Here is a 23,652-nt window from a genome sequence, read left to right as displayed (position 1 = left end):
CGCCAGGGCCAGTGAGGCCAGAGCACAAACAAGTCTTATGGAGAACCTTTGGGTTTTGATAGACTCTCTCCTTGACCACACTTTAGTCAGGTCCTCTGAGCCCTCTTCTAGACTAGGCTGTGTCCGCCTGCAAACTCTCAAACTATGTAACCTCTCAGCACAAATGATTTCATCCTTCCCACATACTAAGAAACTTGAACAAATACTAGCATAGTTTCTAACAGCTCAGGGCCACATCCCTGGGATGCCTTTCTTTTCTTAGAGCATTTATGTTAGAAATCTTACAATGGTAAATGCTTTCTCTGTCCCTCTGAGATATATCTTCTGTGACCCAGAAATGGCTTCCTTAAGGACTTTATTCTTTTCTTCTTGTAGGTGTTTAGTCTTTCCACAATTAGAGTCCTAGATTCAAGACTCTTTGATTGGCATCCTGTCTTCCATCCTTATCAGAGTATTTCCTTTTTTACCCAATATCCAGAGTGATGAAATGCCTATTAAAGATTCCTATTTGCTTCTCCACTTTTCCTTTTCAGTTTTCTACACCAGTAAGTCTAAAAGAAGGCATTCTGCTTTTCTCAGTTATAAGATAACATGGGCTGGTCTCTCTGTAAGAGCACACCAGTCATGTCTTCTAGCTTGACTACTGCTTGCTTTAAGGAAATGGAATGATAAGGAATTTGGCTCCAAGGAGACTCACCCATGTAGAAGTAAAGGTGCTGCTTTTCATAGTCAATGTATTTGATTTTCTTCTTGCCATACTAAATGGAGAGAGAATACAACTTAAATAAGAGACAATACTTCTGGCCATTACACTCGAGGACATCTATGTGTTTGTGAGTGTCTAAAATCTCTATAGAAAGAGCCATCTGATCAGAGTTCATTGGTTGTTGAACTTAAGGCACTAGAAGAAGCAGAGGTGGAGTGGGGAGAAATATTGTGGCATCTTTTTGCCTTAATTAAATATGAACAATTCTTGTATAGATGGTTTATTCTATTTGACTATGTGGATTATGATAATTTTTTAAAAATTTTATTACCATAGAAGCCATTTTGAGATTTTTTTGGTCCTTCTGTGGAGTGGTGATTGAAAGGGCACATTTCTGATGAATTTTTCTAGCTCTTCTTTAACAGTGGTGTTTACAATTCTGCTTGAAGCTCAGTCTCTATCTACATTCATTCAATAGATACCATGTGATAAAAGATACAGGCATGGCATCTCCTATCTGTTCCATCTTTCCTCATTTGTGTTCTGATCATGGATCTCATGCTGTAATTTACTATTTGTAAAGTACAGTGATATTATATATATCAGTACTGGAGATTTGATTTATTTTCTATGGGTCTCCTTCATTCATTTAATCTGTTCTCAGTGCATGAAGACAAAAAATACCTCGAGAGGAGGAATAAAAGTAATGGTTATATCTTCAATAACTAGCAGGCACTCAATAAATATTTAATTGAATCAATGAATGGTAAGTCACATCCTGCTGTATATTCACTCAGTTACACGATGGGCAAGGTTTGACTCTTGCTTTCCCCATTCTTTTAATACTTTCCCACCTACATATAGATTTCTTCTCTTATTTGGAAAGTAGGTCTGATCCTTTCTTCTCATATTGTTATAAATAAAAAGAAATATCATGGTGATGACATAATAATAGCTATTTGCAGTTATTCTCAAACTTCCAAATATTTAAGTGGTAGAAAAATGGAAAAGGAAATACATGAAGAAAGCTTGGGAGTTAGCAAAGCTAGGAGAAAGGCTGGTTTTGAGTGTCATTCAAAAGGAGGATGCTAAGTCTTCCAGGAGCATAGCAACTGGCACATAGAAGATTTAATTAATGCTTGTTGAAAGAATGAATGTTTGCAGAAAGTGATAGAAATATTGACAATAAAATGTGAGAATGCAAATATTCTAGACTCATCAGAACTATTTTTTGATGTGAAACAACTGAATTTTAGAGTATAATAATTTTAAGTAATGTTTTGTGAAGTAGCTTTGAAACTATGTCATATAGATCCCTAAGATGCTAGGGATATGTCCCAAGAGCAACTGTAAAACTTGAGGAGGTGGCCCCAATAATTTGTGAAGCTCTAGAGAAGCCCCTTCTGAAGAAGGTCAAGCTGCTTCATGAACTTCAGTGAGACAAATCTCTCTTTGTCAGAGGGGATGATAAATCAGATGTCACAATTTTAGTGATGAGCATGAAGTTCACAAACATCAGAGAGGTCTAATTTGTTTGTGGAGTCATGGTCAAAAGCAACTGACTCACAATCACAGCCATGGCTTTTGTTTTTCAAAATATAGGCAAGAGAATTTATTTCCTAATTCAGATGGAAAAGAGAGGACCACAAGACCCAGACAGCAACTGACTAAGCTAGATTCTTATTTTTATAAAACTCCAGAATAGTCATAGTCCTAGGAACATAGCAGATTCTTCCTAAGTACCCAACTCCCAGGATCTATGTCCTTAGACCTCCTCTAATGAATGAAGACTTCAAAGAAACTTGTTGATTGTCCTTTACATGATGACATTAAGTGAGGTTTTTAAAAATATCAACCACTGAGAAATTATGGAGTTGACTTTTTCCTTCCCTTTTCTATATTTTAAAAAATATAAATTATAGGTGTGGTCTCTAAGTATCTTAAGAAGCATTTGGGCTGTGGTTCATGTGTAAATGTACCAAAATAAACACAAACTAAAAAGAATAGCATTGTTTCTTCTAACTGAGCTAGAATTAGTTGAAATAATTAGAGATTTAGATGTTTGTGCTTTAGTGCTTATTGAATGTACTGACCTGTTTCCCTGAGTGAATGTCTCCAAATTCTTGGAGAGTCATTGCTGACCTCACATCACCTGGTTTTACTACCTAACATTAGCATATGTTGCTTCAAAGCTAGTGACAGGAAGTGGGCAGGTATCTGCTTGTCATCGGGATTGCTCAAGCAGAGTGAGATGAGTTATATTTCTTACACTAGGAGGTTGTACTGAATGACTTTTAAGGACATAGAGCATGCACTCCACACCTCCTAATTTTACAATCCCAGGTTCAGTTATTTCAAATCCACATCCTGGACTTAAAAAGAGAGTTGTTTTCAGAACACGTGTGGAGTTGGAAGCTCTAGCTTGATCTTTCCAAAACAAGGCAATAGGCCTTTCTAAGAACATCTTCTAGGAACTTCTAGAAACCACTTCTAGGAACTTCTGTTGGCCAGTACTTCTAAACATACCTTGATAGGTTGCAAATCTCCAACCAGGAAAAGTGGACCCACATCAATATCTGGGTCTTTTGGGTAAATGTTTGGTTTTGTGTGATGTTGGAAGTGTCGGTGATTCCACCATTTCACTGACAGGCCCTGAGGAAAAGAGAGGATTCATTAGTGGTGGCAAGATTTCTCTTTTGAAATGCCCTTCAGATTAGAATTTTTTACATGTATCTCCAAAGTCAAAACAAGATATTTGAGCTTCTCAAACTTGCTCCCACTGCTGGGTCACAGAATGATTCACTGGACAGGCATTCTCAAAGCCTACAGACAAATACTCATCTGAGTCAGGAACATAAATTCAGGCTCAAACAACACCTGATGGTGAAAAATTTTAAGAATCTGGTGAAATGAAACAATTTCCTATCTTTCTATTTTGATTCTCATTAAAAAAATTCTGGCCCTAGGTGGTTTGGCTCAGTGGATAGAACATTGACCTCCAGACTGAAGGGTCCTGGGTTTGATTCTGGTCAAAGGCAGTTACCTTGGTTGCAGGCTCCTCCCTGGCCCAGGCCCCTGGTTGGGGCTTGTGCAGGAGGCAACCAATTAATGTGTTTCTCCCACATTGCTATTTCTCTCTGTTTTTCCCTCTCTCTTCCTCTTCCTCTTTCTCTCTCTCTCTCTCTCTCTCTCTCTCTCTCTCTCTCTCTCTCTCAAAAAAAAAAAAAAAATCCTTGGGTGAGTATTAAAAAAAATATTCTTATAAAAAAAAATTCTGGATGTAGGTGGGGCAGAAAGTAGTTTTTCTATTTAAAAATCTAAAAGGAAACCTCAGCTCTAAAACTTTAATTAGTTGTGTAGAAAAAATGGCCCCAGGAATTCTACTTCAATGAATATTTCAAAGACTATGGATTTGAAGTGATCTCCTAGGGGAGCTTGGCTCAGATCATTGCATGTCCAGGCTTCAGTGCTCTCATCCTATCTAATAAAGAGGGAATATGCAAATTGACCATCACTCTGCCACAAAGAGGGAAGCACCCATAGCCATAAGATGGCAATGCCCAGTCCCCTCAGCCCCGCCAGAATCCTTCAGTCCTTTCAGCCCAGCAGGGCGAGGGGGAGGGGTGGAGCGGCAGGTGCACAGTGCAGCCGGGCCCACCCTCAGTCCCCCCAGCCTCCCAGGGCTGGCCCGAGGCGCAGGCAAGCCTGGGTGGCTGGGGGGCTGAGGGCGGGTCCAGTTGCACTGTGCTCCTGCTGCCCCCCCCCCCCCAGCTGGGCTGAAAGGACTGTGGGACTTTTGTGGGGCTGAAGGGACTGGGCGCCGTCATCTTGTGGCTATAGGTATTGCCATCTTTGTGATGGAGTGATAGCAATTTGCATATTCCCTCTTTATTAGATAGAATTTGACATCTCTTAATAACTCGCCAATACATGTTTCAGATCTTCACTAGCCAATACAGTAGCCATAGCCATTTGTGGTTATTGAATATTTGAAATGTGACCAAATTAAGATGGATTGTAAGTGTTTAATACATATTGAATTTTGAAGATTCAAGATAAAAAAATACAAATATCTTAATTTTTATACTGATTACCCACTGAAATGATGATATTTGAATACATGGAGTAATAAAATTACCTTTTAAAATGTGGCTATTAGAAACTTTAAAGTGACTTACCAGGAACACACTATACAACTATGGTACAAGAGATGTCTTTGAAAAATCTGTTAGCATTGCCTTCCCATAGTCTTCACTGCAGATTTCTTTTAGCAAGCCAAGCCCTCAGTCATCAGGAGCAGTAGTCTCTTCTCATTTCTAACATTCCCTAATGTCCTTCCAGTGGAATCTCTCTCCAGTCCAGCGCTCTCTCCTGAATCTCATGCTTGAACGGGAGATCACTTTCAAAACATTTCCTTTGGATGTCTCATGACATCTCAAACTCAACATGGAGTCATCAGTTTCTGTTCCCCCTTTTGGGGCTCCAATGGACTCTGCATTTCTCCTATCAAATTGTACACCACCCACTCACTCTTACAATTGTGTATTCACTCATTTATTCACCCACTCATTATGTACTTTGAAGTTTGTCCCATGTATCAGATACTGAAGTAGGCAATATTTAGAATATAAAGATAGACATGATAAGATGGAATTCTCACATTTATGAAACATATAATTTAATAAGTGCAGGAGACAACAAGGACACTGTGATAAGCAATGGTTCTCTCTTTCAATTAAATCCTCTGATAGCCAATATCTTGGCCTCTTCTACCAGCTTACTATACCCTTCAGCCAACAACTATCTATGGAAATTGGTAATATGAGAGACAGGGTTTGATTCACGAAGGTCAGAGAGTGTCTGCTCAAGGTTGTGGAACTTAGAACAGTGGTCAGAGTGGTGTGGGTGTGATCTAAAGCACCTGGCTCCTCCCTGGCTCCTCTGTCTGGAAGCTATAATTTCTGGAGATAAGGGAGAGAGTGATCCCTGGGGAAGTAAGGATTATCAACTTCGTGCAAAACAGGCTACCGGGCACCTAGTTCCATACAGGAACCACCCTAAGTCATTCTTCATTTTCACATTATGTCCTTTCTTAGGACAGTAGCCAGGGTTTGGACTGAAACCATCCTGAATCTAAAGTCCTGCTACTAGGCGTGTGCCCTTGACCAATTTCATCATCTGTAAAATGGATGAGGTTACTGGAAGGATTACAGGAAATACCATGCTTGACACTCTTCCTCCTAAAATGTTTTAGGATGTAGTCATGGAAACAACATAAGCCAGATTTTTAAGGAAGGTTTTAATTTCAACTGTTCTGCTTCTTTAACTCTATAATAACACTTGATTCTTATAGTTTGCAAAATATGCATATGGGAGTGAGGGGTGAAAATATGCTACAGGGAGTCCATTTTGATTTTCACATTGCACAGAAGTCCAAAATGTATGCAGACATTTCATGGATTATTTTCAGAAACACTATTTTCTTATGTGAGCATGGCAAAGACCAAAATGTATATATTTTTGCACAGCTGGTGGATGAAAATTCCAAAAGAATTTCAATATCTGTGCCTTTTCCAGGTGGGAGGAGGGTAAATTAATGTGAAATCAAGCTTTGAAATTTAAAATTGTCATACATGTACAAAGCGGGGATCTTTGCTGTTTATCGGATAATTTTCTTTGTTACCCCCCTGCCCCAGCACACCTTTCTTCCCCACAGGTAACTCTCTCCTGTGCATAGTTGAAGCCTATATTAGTTTTGCTCAGAAATCACTAGTTTTGCCCAAGTGCACTTGATTTGCTTTTATTTACTTTTAAAATCTTTATTGTTGAAAGTATTACAGATGTCTCCCTTTTCCCCCATTGATCCATTATCGACCACTCTTGATTTGCTTTTAGAGCCATTTACCATTTATTTACTCTGGTCATGAGTCATCAAGATTATATTCAAAATTGTTTCTGGAGACACAATTTATAACAAGAGAGCTGTGTACAAATTTGGATCAATGGGAAAGCAGTAGTTTTTAAAAAAGTACCAGCAAGGGTGGAGTTGATTGAAATATTCCATTCACTGGCACCAAATCAATTGTCAATTATCTGCAGAGCAGATGAGTCTTATTTTTCCTCTGACTTCCTCAGAGTCAGGGAGGTAGGCTGAGAGGGTACACTACCTGAATCCCACAATGCTATAAAGAACTATCTCTGCTTTATTTCTGTGTTAAAGATTTCTGAGTGAATCCCAAAACACTTAATCCAACACTAGTGGATAAAGGGCCGAATAGTGTACTTACAGGAATTTTACCATTAAACTTGTTACATAAAATGACAATGTATTATTCCTTCTAACCATGTGGGAGAACAGATATTTCTGACCTTAATCCTGACTCAATTCTGTTATTTTAAGATAGTTAAGCCTCATTTTGCTCAACTGAAAACAGGGTAGGATTAGATGGTGATTCTAACCAAGTATCTTCCAATTCAATATGAAATCAGTTCAATAAGAAAAAACAAAGAGGCTCTGAAGCAGGGCTTATGAGTTTCTCCTACGAGAGTCTGGCTTGAATGGAAGGATTTGGCTTAGTGAAAGGCTCAGAGGCATTTCCTATCTTCCTGAGCCAGAGCACATAGCCATCAAATCCTAGAATGTCATAGAAAAACAGAGATCAAATTTATCTCCTAATATTACAGATGACAACACTTGAGGGCCAGGGATAGAAAGTGACTCCCTCAAGGTCACACAGTGAACTTTATCAGAGTCAGGACTGAGAGTCATTATTAGCAGTCCTTGGTGGACTTCATCCATTCATTCAATCATGAATTAATAAGTAATTAATTCATCCATTCATCCATTCATCCACTCATTCAACAAATGCTCATTGAAGAACTACTATGTGCTGGACACTTTGCTGGGTGCTGCATTGCAATGGTGCATAGGACACTGTGGCTGCCCTTCTGGAGCTTATGTTAGTGAGGATAAGACCAACTGCCATCATGGGCACCTGCTTTTTCCAGCAGACTGGGTTTTGCAACCTTCGACTCTTGGCCAAAGTCATCTGAGCTTCCTTGCCCACTCTTCCTCTTTCTCTTCATTTTTATCTATTCATCTGCATCATTTCCTTTATTTCTTCACAGCCACACCCTTTTAGGACTATTCAGGTTTGCTGGATTCCCCTAGCTTCCCAGCAGTTTATGTTCAGAGCCCTCCTAAAAATATTCCTATTCGTGAATTTATAGGACATATCTTCATATTTAAAGGCACAGCCCTTCTTCTGTGAGGAGTTCCTTAACCGGGTGCCAGGCATTGGGTCAAAAAGCTTACTTGGGTAAGAAAAAATGTTAGAGCTTCTTAAATAAAAATAAATCCTTATAAAAATTTAAAATTCTATTTTCAGCATATGTATTATAATGTAATCTTACATATTTGCATATATGCATAGTATCTACACTGCTAGTATATTTATATTTATTTTCAGGGTGGCCGCAAACATTTTTTAATGATCTGAGTGCACAAGCAAATTTGGAAACCACTTCCTTAGGAAATGACCTTTGAGAATTTCCTCCTACTCCCTGAACATCTTGTACCTTGAGATGACACATCACAAATCTGTGCATCAGGTGGTTCCACTTGGACTTCTTAAATATGGAAAGATGACCTGTGTCATGCTGCAGAAATGAACTCTGGGCCTAGAAGAGATAAAGTTGTTAGAGGAGCTGAGAAGGGAAGAAAAATTAACAAATGAGTCCACTAGTTGATTCAGGAGCCCTTTGGGGAAGAACAGTAGGAGATTTCGTCTGACCTCAAGGCAAATGCACTTTCTGTTTCCCACACATAGCACATTCTGTCCTGCCTCTGTGCCTTTGTGCAGGTGGTTTCCTCAGCCTAGAATGCTCTCTTTGCCACCACCATCAAAATCTTCCGGTGTGGAGTGGAAAGAGCATGGCCTTTGGAGTCAGGAAGATGTGGGTTCTAAACCGTTCTTCACCACTTCTGAGCTGCAGGATTCTTAGCAAGTTATTAGTAGCTCTGAAACTCATCCTTCATCTGATAAGCAGGGATAATAGCAGGGATAACAGCTTTGGGCTGTTGTGCAACATAAATACATGTAAAGTTCCTGGTCAAAGTTTGCTTCTTTTCTTGCTTCTAAAGTTGCTTTTCAAGGAATCGTGCAATGTGGCTTTCAAGAAATAAGTTAATATAAAATATTCTGGAATTAACAGTGATGTTAATTCCCCATAAAGCCTTCCCCATTTATCCCATTCAGAATTAAATGCCTTTTTCTGCTCCAACAGCACATGCTTGTCCCTCTCCTTGGCATCAATGTCATTGTGTCATGTAATATGTTTAGATACTTCAATGGCAATCTTCCTCACTGGATGGCTCATTTCCAAGGCAGGGACCAGGTGCATTTCCCTTTGTGTCCAAAACACAGTGTTGTGCTCATAGAAGGCTATGTTCAGACATTCATACTTTAGTCAGCAAAGATTTATCGAGTCTACATGCCAGGTGTTGGTTGTCATTTATGGCAGAATCTATATGTTCTTATTCTCATACTAGAGGCCGGGTGCATGGATTTCTGCACCGGTGGGGCCCCTCAGCTTGGCCTGTGGGGATCCAGCCAAAACTGGCTCTCCAAAATCCCCCAAAGGGTCCCGGATTGAGAGAGGGCAGTTCTTGGGCGATGCACCCCGGAATCAGGCTCCCTCCTCTCTGGTTCTAGGTGCGTCACCCAAGAACTGCAGCTGCCAAGTCACAGCAGCTTGGCAGCTCCTGAGTTGAGTGTCTGCCCCCTGGTGGTCAGTGCATGTCTTGGCTACCAGTCAGATGGTCGAATGGTCGGTCGGTCACTTAGGCTTTTACATATATAGATAAGATGTATTCTCTGCTCTTGAAGAATTCATGGTCTATACATTGATAAATGTTGGTTGGTTAATGAATGAAAAATAAAGATGAATGTTACGTGACTGAAAACTGAACTTCTGTGGACAAAATTGGGTAAGGAGTAGCAACTGTCATAAATTAAATATTTGCATTATGCCAGTGATTGTGCTAGGTGGTGTTCACATTAACTTGATTAGTCCTCCTCAGAAGATTTTTATAAAAAAAATTGTTATCCCCCCATTTTACAGTCAAGAGAACTTGGGCCCAGCAAGGTTTGATAATCTGCTGGGTCAGACACCAATGATTAGTTTGCCAAGAAGTATCCAGCAGCAGCTGACACCAATCTAAAGAGAGAAGAAGAAATTCTGAACCTCCCCCCAAAGCCATTGTCTGGGCTTAGGATACCTGCTTACCTGAGAAATTGTGAGAAGAAAGGAAATACATATTGTAATTGGCCAGCCATTGCCAAAATGCCACAGCATTAGCCAAGCCAGCGCTTCCAAAATCAAGATCTGGATGAGGTGAAGGGAAAAGAACCCCAGGTTGGCACTGAACATGTTCATAGCCTCTAATGTCCTCCTCAGTTCTTGGAAATCTTCCACCAACTGGGCCTGTGAAATATTCAAGGAGGAAATTAGTTCTTTCAGGAGAAAGCTCAAATGATCATAATTACTAATATATTTTATTAAGTTATTAATACCTTAATTTTATAAATAGAAATTTATTAGTATTAATATATTTAATAGGGCAGAATTGAAAACAAAAAACAATGAGCAAAAAAAATCCTTTGAAAAATGTTATAATAATTTTTTTTTCTTTAGAAAGGAGAAAGATGAGGAGTGGTTTGTCAACTGTACTCAAGCTGCATGGAACTTAGAATTAATGTCTTTTTTTGAGGGGTGGTGGTGGTCAGTAAAGATATATAAAAGTCAGCCTGCAGCGTGGCTCAGTGGTTGAATGTTGACCTATAATCCAGGAAGTCACGGTTCAATTCTCCGTCAGGGCACAGGTGGGCTCGATCCCTAGTTGGGGGCGTGCAGGAGGCAGTCGATCAATGATTCTCTCTCATCATGCTTCTATCTCTGTCTCCCTCTCCCTTCCTCTCTGAAATCAAGAAAAATATATTTAAAAAAAAAGATAAACAAAAGTCTAACAGTTGTTTTTGAAACAATCAGTATTATTTCAGGTGTTGACGGATTTCTGGTTATGCTTTGGAGAACTTTGTTGTCTGTATGGATCTATGTTACCATAGATACTGGTACATTCTATAAGTGACATTTTACAGTTTTAAAAAAGTATTTTTATTGTTGACAATATTACAGTTATCCCCCATTTCTGCCCCTTTGTCCCCTCCACCTAGCCCCTGCCCCACCTCAGGCCTTCACTTTACTGTTGTCTGTCCATAGGTTATGCATATATGCATATAAATTCTTTGGTTAATCTCTTCCTGCCCTCGCACCCTCCTTCCCTCTGAGATCTGTCATTCTGTTACACTGTCAGTTGTTTATATGTTCAAAGGGCTGGCTCATAGAAGATGATGAAGATAAATAGATATAGGTCACTTAGATTAGCTCAATGGATAAATTCACTGTGAGATGCTCAAAAGAGCCCCAGAAACAAGACAGATCTCTAGTGGCATTAGAGTGTCTGCTTGCTGGAAAGGTCCTGGCTCTGTGCACATGCACCGGGCATATGTGCATGTGTGTGTATGTACAATGCTAGCCTCCATTGTCACATCATACTAGAGAGCCAGCTCAAAGACTGGGCAGAAATATCTCTTAGCTTAATGACTGTTATGGGGTTGAAACCAGGCCTGTTGGGAAAGTGACAAGAGTATAAGAAAGAGAAGGAATGTTCAGATGTAAGAAAGGAAGAAATTTGAAATAAAAAAGAGCTAGGAACATAATTCTAGAAGTCAAACAATTTCATTTAAAAATTCACTGATGCAACGTTTAAAGGATCTACTACCTGGGAAAAGTCTGGATGGGCTCATCGATGAGGCCCTCATCAACCCTGGAATCTGGAGGCCATAGATAATTTTAATAGGTCATCTCTAGAGTGCCTCAGAGCTTGGTCATGTTTTCCAACCTATTTATTTACAGAGATAGGGTTGCCAAAGCCCAGAAGAGTGATTGGTCTGAAACCATCAGCAAGTCAGTGACAGATGCCAGATTTAAACTTACGCTTCCTGACACCCAGTTTTGTGCTTAAACATTAATTGTCTACATATATATATTTGGGTAAATACAAGATAATCATTTATTGTCTAAAAGAGTGTTGATCTCTGGGGGTAACCCTAAATTTTCTTTAGTTTTCTATCCATCTGTACTTACATATGTATCTTCACATAGATGCACTAAAGAAAATTTATGGTAGATCGTTACCTCCAGAGACCAACACTCTTTTAAAAAATGAACACTTATAGCTCTTAGCCATTAGTGGGAGTTTCTTTTCCCTAGAGAATATTTTTGGGAAAAACAAAGCTTTGCATCATCTTCCTCTTTTAACTCAGGGCCTCCTGCCCTAAGTGATATAAAGTTCATGATAATGATAGCATCTAAAATTTATTATTTACTGTGTTCCAGACACTGGTCTGAGCATTTAAATGCCTTTAACTCTTTCCATAATATTCCAACAACTCTAATGATGTTGGTTCTATTGTTGCCATTTACACAGAGAGAAGCTGAGCTACAGAGAGTTTTGGTAAATGGCCTAAACTTAGATAAATTATGGCAGGACTAGGTTGTGAGTCTAAGCTGTCTACCCTCAGAGCCCACCCTTCTGAACATAGAGCCATGCTTCTTGACACACAAATCCTTGTGGGATGCACATGGATCTAAGCAGTGGTTCTCAACCTACCTAATGCTGCGACCCTTTAATACAGTTCCTCATGTTGTGGTGACCCCCAACCATAAAATTATTTTCATTGCTACTTCATAACTGTAATTTTGCTACTGTTATGAATCATAATGTAAATATCTGATATGCAGGATGTATTTAAGCGACCCCTGTGAAAGGGTCATTCGACCCCCAAAGGGGTCGCGACCCACAGGTTGAGAACCACTGAGTGAGCTGAAGTGTTTGTCTCAGGTCTACACATAACCAGTTCTATATCCTCAGATTCTCCCTGGACCTCTGTGAGTTTGATTCCTCATTTCTTAAAGTGGAAATATAATCCTTATTCTACCTGCCTCGCAGAGATAGATGGGGTCAGCACTTTGTACAAATTATTTCCAAAGAATTATAAAGTGCAAGCTGTTTATTAGCTGAAATCCCTTTAAGCTTTATGTAAAATCATCCTGGTGATTTTTAATCTTATAGAGACCCTGTCCTTTGGAAGACAGTGTTCAGGTAGCCAAAGTATTGGAAGAAGAAAGAGTGATGTCCTTCCTTGGGAATCCCTAATGGATAGAGGTCAGAAAAGAGTGACTTGGAGTCTCAGCATTTCAACACACCAGCTGTGGGACTTTCAGAAAGGAATTCATTTTCCCTGGACTATAATTCCCCCAAATCTCAAAAGGGCAGTAGTCAGAATATAGTCACATCTTTGATGCAACAGCTATTTATGTAGTTTCTATTATATGTCTGATCCTGTGCAGATGAGTCCTGAGGACATAGGGATAAGCCACATAGACACAATCTCTTCTCTCATGGAACACAGTGTATCAGAGAGCATAGACATAGACATTAAACTAATAATTACAAGCAGTCACTGGCAAAAATTATATGTATAAATTACCTGGCATGGAGTAGGTGTTTAGAGACATGGAATTACTGTTTGGCACTGGACCAAAAATTCTATTCCTTTGTTTCACAGAGGTTTCAGAGTTCTGAGTGGGAGGAGAACATTGTTTGGAAATATGTGGCATTCACTTATTCACACTACTGCATGTCCACCCAGGCATGATGGCTGGGTGCTCACAGAAAATGATAAGTTGAACCTGAAATATACCTTGGACCCATCCCTCCACATACTCTTGAGGCCTGAGACATCACTCACGTTTTTGTTTCTCTCCTGGCTTGGCTCTCCTGGGGCAAGCTCTCCAATGAGCAGTGGCTTAAGGTACAATCGTGCAATGTCAATCTCCAGGTGCATGGCTCTGAAAACATCCTGTAGACCAGAGGGAATTGTTAGAGGCTAGAAGAGACATGCTTATCTACAGATTAGTCCCCTTCCTGACCTCACCCTGTGCCCATCTTGAGAACCAGCACAGACTCTGTTGTAGAGAATTTGCTTACAATTCCCGGTTGATGCTTCAAGTGGACTAAGCAAAACTACCCTTGGAAATACTCTATGAAAGCTGGAGATCCACCTACTGAATGAACTGATTCACTAGGCAAGTCCAATGCAGCCAGATTATCCCCAAGAATTGGAAGAGACCTCTATATTATTGAGAACCAGAAGAAATAATGGCTTGAGTTTATGGGCCATGATAAATCTTTCAAATCCAACATCATGCTTGGGGTTGAAGTTGCTTACACTAGCTAAGGCATGCAGCAATCAAGACTGGCTATGCAGATCATGTCTTCCATCCAAGTCTGCTGCTGGGTTCTTAGCCAAGGACCAGAGGAATGGGGTTCTTGAATTAAGTTATTTAAAAACAAAAACCACAAAGTTGATAATGGTTGTTTAAGAAAAATATGGAAGAAAGTGTGGGAGTATAGCCCTTGAGCTCTGGGTTATCTGGAGTAGCACACTCTTGGCTAAGTTTGTCACTGATCCTAAAAACATGAGGCAGTATCTGCAGGGGCTTGTGGTAGCCAGACACAGAATTGAGTTGATCAATTATATTTTTCCATCTCAGGTCCCTTGCTAAGTAAATATTTCAAATGGCTATGAGAAGCAGGAGTGGTTCCTATATCATGCTTATATTTGGAAGTGAGAAACATCCTCTTCCTTTGGGGATTTAAAGTTTTGGAGGGAGGGGGATTTTCTAAGAGGAAGATGCTAGACTTTCTGCTATTATGGCTTTGGGGATGAGGGTGATTAAAAATGAAGAAATATAAACAAGGTTGTAACTTGAATACATGGAAACCATACACATTACTCTGAGTTATGTTGTTGCATAGTTATGTTGTTGCATAGACACAGGAGCAACCTTCCTGTATATAAATCCTAGCTTTGCCACCTACTAGCTGTGTAGTTGTGGACAAGTCTCTTGACCTAGTTGTACTTCTCTTTTCTTTAACATGAAAGTGATGATAATAGCTGCTCAAGTCAGAAAAGAATTATATGCATTAAGTGAATTAATTAGAATATGGTTGGCAGATAGATAATTCTCAATATATGTTAGTTATCTTTCTTGTATATCGCTAGTGATAAGAACTTAATATTTATCTTCTTTGCATGCAGCAATTCAGATATTTTCTTCCTATACTCCAATTTCTAATGTGTTGTGAGATCTGAATTATTTTGGTAAATATGATAAATTCACCATCTTTAAATCATAGAGCAACTTTAGACATAGCCAAGAACTATATACCCTACTTATAAAAAGGTGCTTATATAATGAATAAGGTTAATTGGAAATCTGCAATATCAACTCTTTGGATTTATTTCACCTAGATTCACTAATGTGAAAAGAGATTTGTATCTGCTAAAAGCAGTCCAAGCTCGACTGTCCATTCTGCTTCTGCACACCTCCTCTAACCCCCTTGGAAAATGCCCAACTATATGATTTGAAAGGTGTTTTTTATTATCACATTCAATGATTCTGAAACTTAGTTCCCCTAACTATGAAGAGAATAATTTAGTGATTTAGAAGGTGATTAAAGTATTTCCTGATGATCCATACTGAAAAATCATGGTCTGCTTGCTGTTTGGGAGCAGATTAGAATGCAAAGCATTCTGATTGATAAAGATCAGAGTGTAAAGGAGAGGTAAGCTACTGAAATTTCATCTTAGTCTGAGCAGTCATCCAAAGTCCTGGAACAGTGTGCTGACAATCACATTCCTCTGGGCTCAGTATTTCTTCTGACCCGCTGCAAGGTTCAGCACTGTGATAGCAGGGACTGAAGACCTACACAGTGCTCCAGAACAGTAGGCATTGCCCTGCTCTGTGGAATTCTTTTCATTGTATTGATGGGCAGTGCAATAAAAAAGTTTAGCTAGTCTTAGAATACTTGATTTAGAAGAATTTCCTAATCGAGACTGAATGTTGAGTCAGTTGTGAAATCCCCTCTTGAAAGACCTGCAAAAACGAGTTCTGTTACCAACATTCTTGGGCAAGTATGTTCCTGCTGAAGAAAGGAGAGGGGATAAAATGAAGGGGAAAAGAGATACTGCCAATATTTATTGAATGTATTCTATGTACAAGATACTCTATGGGCCAATTCACAATCATCATCTTAGTGCTGTGAGGTTTCATTGATTCTGTTGTAAAGTTAAAGAAACCATGTCTCAGAGGGGAGAAATGTCTGGCTCCAAATACCACAGTGAATAGTAGAGTCAGGATTTGAATTCAGGGCTTTGTGACTTTAAAGCCATGAAGCTGTAAAGGTCCATTACAGCCTTAACATGTATATATATTTTTGAAAGCCCTCTCAAGAGAGGAGCATCATCGGATTGTTTGGGGATGGTGCTAAAATCAGTATGTATTTGCTAAGTATAGAGTAATGGTGTCTCTCCACCTTAGGTTGTAATCATGTGAATCACTTTGCCTCTGGTTTCAACCTCTCTCCCTAGGCTTAGCTTTTATCATACCCTTCATGAACCATGTTATTCACTGGATCTCTCCCAATTCAATAATCATTTCATGCCTCTTCATGGTTCTGCAGTTTTACACTGTTTCATTGCCTTCATTGCCTTCCTCTGCTTTCTCTACACAAAAGCTCTCTTCACCCCTCAGGATCCAAATGAAATATTTCCTCTCTGAACCTACCCAGGAAAATTATTCATGGTCTCCTCTGGGCTCCTATGACACTTTGTTCCTAGAACTTTTCAAATTATATTGTAAGCAATCTGTGTCTCTACCCTTTCTCTAGTGGCCTTTGAGTTTTTTGAAGATTGGGACCATGTGCTATTGATTCCATTATACATAACATCTATCAATATGCCTGGAGTATGGCATGTGATCATGCATGTCTAATGGGTAAGGGAAATGAATGAATGAATACATGAATATAGGGTTTTTCTTTTTTCTTTTTAGTCCTCACCTGAGGATATTTTTCCATTGATTTTTAGAGAGAATGGAAGAGACAGAAAGAGAGAAACATTGATGCGAAGGAAACACATTGATTGGTTGCCTCCTGCACATTCCCCAACCAGGGCCCCAGCTGAGGAGGAGCCTGCAACGGAGGTACAACCCTTTGGAGGTCAAACCCAGGACCCCTTGGTCCACAGGCCCATACTCTGCCCACTGAACCAAACCGGCTAGGGCTGAATATAGAGTGTTTATAACAAGGAGAAAGTTGGGATCATTAAAGTGTTGAATTCAGAGGATATAGTTCTTAAGCACCACTGTCCCCTTCCTATCCTCCGTATCTCTCATTTTCTGACCTTTCTGCTGCTTTAGCCTCTCTCCTTTTCATCTGTTAGCCTTTTGAATTTCCTCTCAACCATCATCTGTAATCCTAAACCTATTCATAAATTTATATCAAAATTTATTATTTTCAAAACAGGAAAAATGTTATTTTCACAACTAGCTTGGTAATCCTGATAATTTTTTGCTGCTTCTTCATGGGAGACAACAAGATGTGCTTTACTGTAAAAGCAGTCTGATTCCTAGTGGAAGAGAAAAGTATGTAATGCCAGAGACAAAATCTTGCCTTTACAATTCAAGTACTGTATCCAGGTTGTGCCCTGCATGAAGGCACCCAGCCAGGAGGGAATGTATGGGCTGAAATTCAGCCAGCACTCTGCTTGCCAACTCTTCAGCTGCAACCACCCACAGTCACAGTGCAGGCTAGTAGGGGAGCAGGCTGGTTTATATTGGGAAGATTACTTAATCTTTTTTTCTAAATGTGAATAATACTGCTACTCAGTCTACCCCATAGGTTCATTAATCCCTATGTTCATTTATTCAGTCATTCCAAAACTGATTGAGAGTCTAGATAAGTGGTTAAGCTCTGGAATCAGACATCATTAAATGACTGCATTTTTATATTATTTAATTCATCTGAGGTGGGTTAAAATTTCCCAAAATTCAGGAAAGAAAAAACTGATGACAAATGTCTGCATGAATCACAAAACAAAATAACTAGAACCTGATTTACTCCAGAAAAGCTCATCAGAGTATTCAGTGCCCAACCACAGACACCCATTGAGTAATTTCTTCGCTGCTCACCCTTTTCAGATTTCATCTGCTCCAAAGCAATGACCAGAACAAGTTTGCCTCATATTTTGGGTACAGCATGAGTTGTGAGTAGGCCGATTTGTGAGGAGAATGCAATTTTTGCTATTTTCTTGGAAGAGAACCAATTTGGAGTAGAGAATGTCACATGAACTCACCCAGATTTCTTTTCACCCTCAGGGATAAGCAGAGAGTTATTTTTCTCACTGAAACTCATTCTATTTCTTGAGAACTTTCCATATTTGAAAACTGTTCCTTGTACTAAGATATGTTTTCTATGATACTTTCAGCTGAGCTCCAGCGCAAACTATCTCTCTCTTTCCACTCTCCCTACAAACCGGCTCCCCTGTCCCATAATAGATATCACCACCTAGTTACCTAAGCCAGATATCCATAAGTCAGTTTAGGGTCCTTCATCCTATTTACTTACGCAGTCACTCATAAGTGAATGAATGACCTTTTATGAGGAGGATGAAGGCTTGGGGAAGAGTCGCTGTGTAAATAAATTTTTTTAAAAAAGGCGCACACTCTGGACAGGGGTAGTCATGAGTCCAGGGCCAACACAAAGAGACTATTTTTGGGTCCACATTTCCCTATCAGGGCATAACCTACGAAGGCCTCTCAAGTCGTAGAGAGAGTATTGGACATCAAGGCCTCTGACTTTGTTCTGCCCTCCTTCTCTAGAGAGCATGGTGCCCTCCACCTTGTACGCTCTGTTTCCAATAGATGGCACCCAATAGAATCAGGATTTCTAAGCTGGTAGTAAACAGAAAGTGATAATCACACCCTGGAGGCTATGGATGTCGGAGATATGAATAGTTGTAGCTACAATGGAATGGAACTTTATTAAAGTGTCCGACATTGTTCTGAACATTTTACAAGCATCAGTCCCATTTACCATAAACCAGTTAGATGGGGAATGCCGATGGTGAAGCTGAGGTGCAGAGCATTCCAATAACTTTCCCAGGTTCATTGAAGGACCCCAGATCCCAGGCTCTCCATTCACTGAGTAGTCACAGCATGTTGTGGGTGTCAGAATTTCCCCAGCACCCTCCCAATCTTCTTGAGCCACCTTCCCTTGGAGAATCTTTTCTCTGAACATTTTTAGATTCACTTTCCTAATATCTGAGGTCCATGACTGAACAAGCTCAGGATTTTCATTCTCAGGATATGAATCCTAAGGTGGCATGAGTATTTTAATCTGGGGTTCTGATAGTTTCTATTTTATTTATCAATTCTCCTTATTGGCTAGAATTAGATCAGAATCACATCTCTTCCTAACTTCTGGGAGGTAAAAATTATCAGCAAATTAGAGATTTATCATCTGAGCTGCCTCTAGCTTAGAATTTATCCATGATTTTCACGGTGGCTGAGACCCACATCTTTGCAAACACATCCGCTGAGTTCATTCTATGACTTGAGTTAGGAAAGCAACAACCATGTTTTCCCTGAGTTGTGGGAATGCGGGAAGGGATACTTAGGGATCTGTAGTATTTTTTATTCCATTTTATTTTTGTTACTTTCTCTTTTTATTCTTGCACACATTATTTCCACCTCACTTCTATCCTCAGCACTCTGGATTCCTACCCACCATCTATCTTCCTGATACAAAGGTATCCCATCCCTTGCTACAAGCCCATGCTCATTTTCTCAATAAAAGGTTGAACTTTGTTTAAAACATATGTCTGATGGAAGTGTTGGGGAAGTAGCAAGGTACGTTCAGAAATGTATTTGCCTGACTTTAGAATCAAGATATGAAGATGGTAGAAGAAGAAGAACCTACTCCACATATTAATTTTCTGATTTTGGGTTAGTTAGAAATTTTTCTAATATGTTTTTATTGATTTCTAGAGAGAGAGAGAGGGAGAGGGATAGAGAGATAGAAACATCAATGAGAAATATCATTGAACATCTGCCTCCTGCACCCCCTCTAGTGGGGATTGAGCCCACAACCTGGGCATGTATCCTGATTGGGAATTGAACAGTAACCTCTTGGTTCCTCAGTGGACACTCAACCGCTGAGCCATTCTGGCTGGACAAGGTTAGTTATATTTTTTTACTCTCATTTCTTCAACTGTGTAATGTGGGCAATAAAATTCCTAATTGGCAAAAAAAATAATCTTCCTTATAGAATATTTTAAAAGGGCTTCCTAAATGCATCTAAGGATTCAAAAGACCTTCCTATTAAATGTTAAAAGGAAATTTTATTTGTAAGGACTCAGCTACAAAGGTTTTTATGGTAAAACACCTCCCTGATTTCAAAATTTGGCAATATTACTTGGTGGCTGTGAGCATTATTTGCCTCTTTGAACATTAATTTTCTCATCTGTAATATGGAGATGGTATCCACCTTCACCATGGTGAGGTTTAAGTGAGGTGATGCATTTGAATGTGTCTAAGGTATTCTACGCATCCAATAAATGTTACATTATTTTATTTCCTTTGCTGCTTTGGTGGGTGGTGAGGAGAAGTAATGAAGAAAAGTGGAGGATTGGAAGCTAAGAAAGATAAGTTTTTGAATCGGAGCTCTGTTGTTGGGTGACCTTGGGCCAATCAGTTATCCTCTCTGATTTTAATTTCTTCTTCCATAAAAGTGAGTTGTATTACCTCTTTGACACTGAACAAGCTGCAGGACACAAAAGAGCTCTGCAAAGCCTAAACGCCTATGTCATTGTAGGCTTTCACCATTGTTATTAACAACATTTTTACTGGTATGCTTAACAGACGAATCACTGACTTTCTTTTGAACACTCCAAATTAAAGAGCCTGAGAAATTTATACTTGGGTACATTTTTCCCCCCAGATTTTACTCACCTATTTGTAACTTTCTTCTTACAAAACAGCAACTTCATTTCAAAGCAAAACACCAAGAACAAAACGAAAACCAGACTACGCAAATATAGTACCCACTGTCAACATCTGAGCTCATCCCAAACCTGATTCAGATAATAGCTAGACCTTGAGGCTTACGTTGCTTCCGAATCCTTGCCGGATAGGAATCCTGAAAAATTAGTTTGGGAGGAGATGAGCACCTACTTGACATGCCTTTGGGAAGAGAGTCAAGGTCCCACCCACCCAGCAGCTGGAACAGAGAGAGGATAGAACGTGGCGTTCCTTACCGTGGCATCTGTCCCCGCGTAGTGGTTGAGAACCCGCCTGCCACCTGGATGTCGGTCTGCCCAGCTAGTAACATCGTAGACCTTGCGATTGATCACCAGCCACTGGTCGGTCTCCTGATTGTGTCTCTGGATCTCCTGCCAACTGTACAAGTTGAGGCTCTTTCTAGGTGTGTCACCTTTCCCATCTGCCTCCTGCTTTGGGGAGACCTGTGCTTTCCCGTTTGCTTCTGGTTTGTCGTTTGCCTGATGCTTCTCCCCCAGGGGCAGCTGCGTCTTTCCTACATGGCTCCCATTGGCTGCATGCTTCTCTTCAATCTTCATCATCACAGAACCCCTGAGATGTCTGGGTTGACTCCTGAAACTTCCAATCCTCACCTCTGATTGGATCATAAACTAATCCCTCTTTCCCTTTTATTCCATTTGTAGTATGATGCCTGCACAGAACACTTCTTTTTAGCCTAATTTTCTCTTCCCAAACTTGACCAGCCTCTCACTTCTGTCTGTCCTGAATCTTTTCTGCCTGGATGGAGGCTGAACCACCTTTCTCTCCTCACTTCTCTCCCTGCTGGCTGGTCTCTTAAGCAGCATCTGTCACCATTAAGTCCTTAAGTAAAGAGTTGTGACCAATGGTAGGCCGGCACAATGTTGTTGCCCGCCCCTCCCAACCCCCCAGGAGGAGGGGCTAGGCTCTGTCAAGTAACTTTCTGCTCTGCATCAAGGTGGGTTGGGTTCCTAGCTCTCTGAATGAAAACATCCAGATTTCTTAATTCAACATGTGAGCAGAAGCTTTCAAAATCTCCAGGATGACATGAATGCTTCATGGACTTGACAGCTATTTCTTCCCAGGGCTTTTAAACTTTTTAAAAATACTTTTTGTAAAGGTTTATATGTACCAGAAGAGCATGTCAACAGTAAACCAGTTTCTCTCTTTTATCTCCCTCTGAAAGCTGTCCAAATCTGTCAACACACCTGAAAGTAGCAGCCACAGCTGTTTGCTAGAACACATGATTTATTTACAAAACCCTGGTCATGTGCTTTATCTGGTTGAATCCTCACATTAACCTTTTGAGGGAGGTGCTGTTAGTGTCTCATGTTCCAGGTGAGAAAACACTGTCTGAAGACCTCAGGTAAGATGAGCCACAATCACCTTATCAGTGAGAAGTAAATCCAGATTTTCTGATTCCAAGTCCTGAACTCTTTCCATTCGGTTCTCTGAATCTGACATATCTTGACTCGGTGGTTTAGAAATGAAGTGAAGAAGAGATTAAAGGGTGATGGTGGTGGTGGTGTCTTAATGTTAAAAAGAAATAATAGAAAAAGCCTATTTTCATATTTAGAAATTGATACTGAGTAAATCATCAGTGTTTCAGCCCAAGATTTATGTACTCAGGGATTTATTCCAGTATGATTTATGATTTATAAATGTTAAAAATCAGCAATGGCTTAAATGTCCAACTATAAACAAGGCTTTTTTTTGATGTATAAATGGAATATTATATATATACATATATATGCATATATATAATATTTAATTACATGGACTAATGTTTGCAAAATAAGAAGTAAAAAATTAGTAAATAATATTCTGCTCATGATTGGAGAAAAAAATGTTAAAATATTGGCATTAGTTCTCCCTGTTATTAAAGTTTTTTTTCTTTTTTTATTCTGTGTGGTCCTTTAAAATTTTTTTTTTTTTTTTTTTTGCAAATGAAGACATGTTACTTGTATAATTTAGATAAAGCAGGATTTTGTTTTCTTAAATAGGGAACCCAAGAAAGAAAGAAAATGCATAGATTTTGGAGCTAGAAGAATCTGGGACCATATTTGAGCTCTTCTACTTATTAGCTGTACAACATGATGTGAATTACTTTACTTCTTTGGTTTTTCATTTTTCCATCTGTAAAGTGAAAAAATAAACACAATTCTCAGAACTACATTAAATTAACATAAGTGTTACGGTATTTACAGAAACCCTCAGTAATTTCCATAATTTCTGTATGGGAGTTTTAGAAATCCAACATAAATACATTTGGTATTCAGAAGCTACATTTATAAATCCAGGATAGCTCTGGAATTTCAGTATAAGTGAAGTTTGAAGACAACAACCTGGTTGGAAGTTTGTGGGAGAGGGAGTTCAGGGAGTTTGCCTGCTTCGATATCAAATAGACATTTGTACTTGTTTTGTACAGTCTCTCTGAAGGCCAGGAGACTGTTTACAATCCTGGAAATAACAAACTTTGGAGCCAGAAATATCTCAGCTGAATATTCTTACACAAGATTCTTATTATCTCTGTGCCTCAGTTTTGTTAGTTTATAAAATGGGGTGAACAGAAACTATACTCATAAGTTTGCAACCAGTCGTTCTGTCGTTCAGTCGATTTGCATATTAGGGTTTTATTATATAGGAAGGGAAGAGGTTAGCATAGTACCTAATACCTAGAGGTTGCAATAGATGAAGCAGCTGTTATTATTGTTATTGTAGATATTTTTATTTTTGCTTTGGAAGGTAGTCACCTGTGTTTGCTATTCTTTCAGACCCTCAAGCCTCACATAATTTTATTTGTTTTAAAAGAAATATTATAGAAAACACCTTCATTATTAAGGCCAGAAAGAGAGACCAGAGGTGTTTGATTATGAAAGGTGAAACTCTTTTGATTCTGC

General features: G+C 39.4%; 1 protein-coding gene across 2 annotated transcripts in view; it reads right to left on the bottom strand.

Annotated features, from left to right (window-relative positions):
- The window catches only part of LOC308525169 (fatty acid desaturase 2-like protein FADS2B), a 29,338-nt gene extending 7,929 nt beyond the window's left edge, over nucleotides 1-21,409 (bottom strand). For both annotated transcript variants that reach the window (XM_081099950.1, XM_081099951.1), the window contains exons 1-6: nucleotides 20,992-21,409; nucleotides 13,582-13,692; nucleotides 9,995-10,192; nucleotides 8,285-8,386; nucleotides 3,233-3,358; nucleotides 698-758 (exon numbers count right to left, since the gene is read on the bottom strand). In XM_081099950.1, the coding sequence (XP_080956076.1) occupies nucleotides 698-758; nucleotides 3,233-3,358; nucleotides 8,285-8,386; nucleotides 9,995-10,192; nucleotides 13,582-13,692; nucleotides 20,992-21,381 (988 nt within the window). In that variant the 5' untranslated portion in view covers nucleotides 21,382-21,409. The remainder of the gene's footprint in view (nucleotides 1-697; nucleotides 759-3,232; nucleotides 3,359-8,284; nucleotides 8,387-9,994; nucleotides 10,193-13,581; nucleotides 13,693-20,991) is intronic.
- Nucleotides 21,410-23,652: the final 2,243 nt, after the last annotated feature.

Source organism: Myotis nattereri (assembly GCF_964212035.1).
Source record: "Myotis nattereri genome assembly, chromosome: 9".
Lineage (NCBI taxonomy): Eukaryota > Metazoa > Chordata > Mammalia > Chiroptera > Vespertilionidae > Myotis > Myotis nattereri.
The sequence above is the reverse complement of the archived record's forward strand: the minus strand, read 5'-3'. Positions and strand labels throughout refer to the sequence as shown.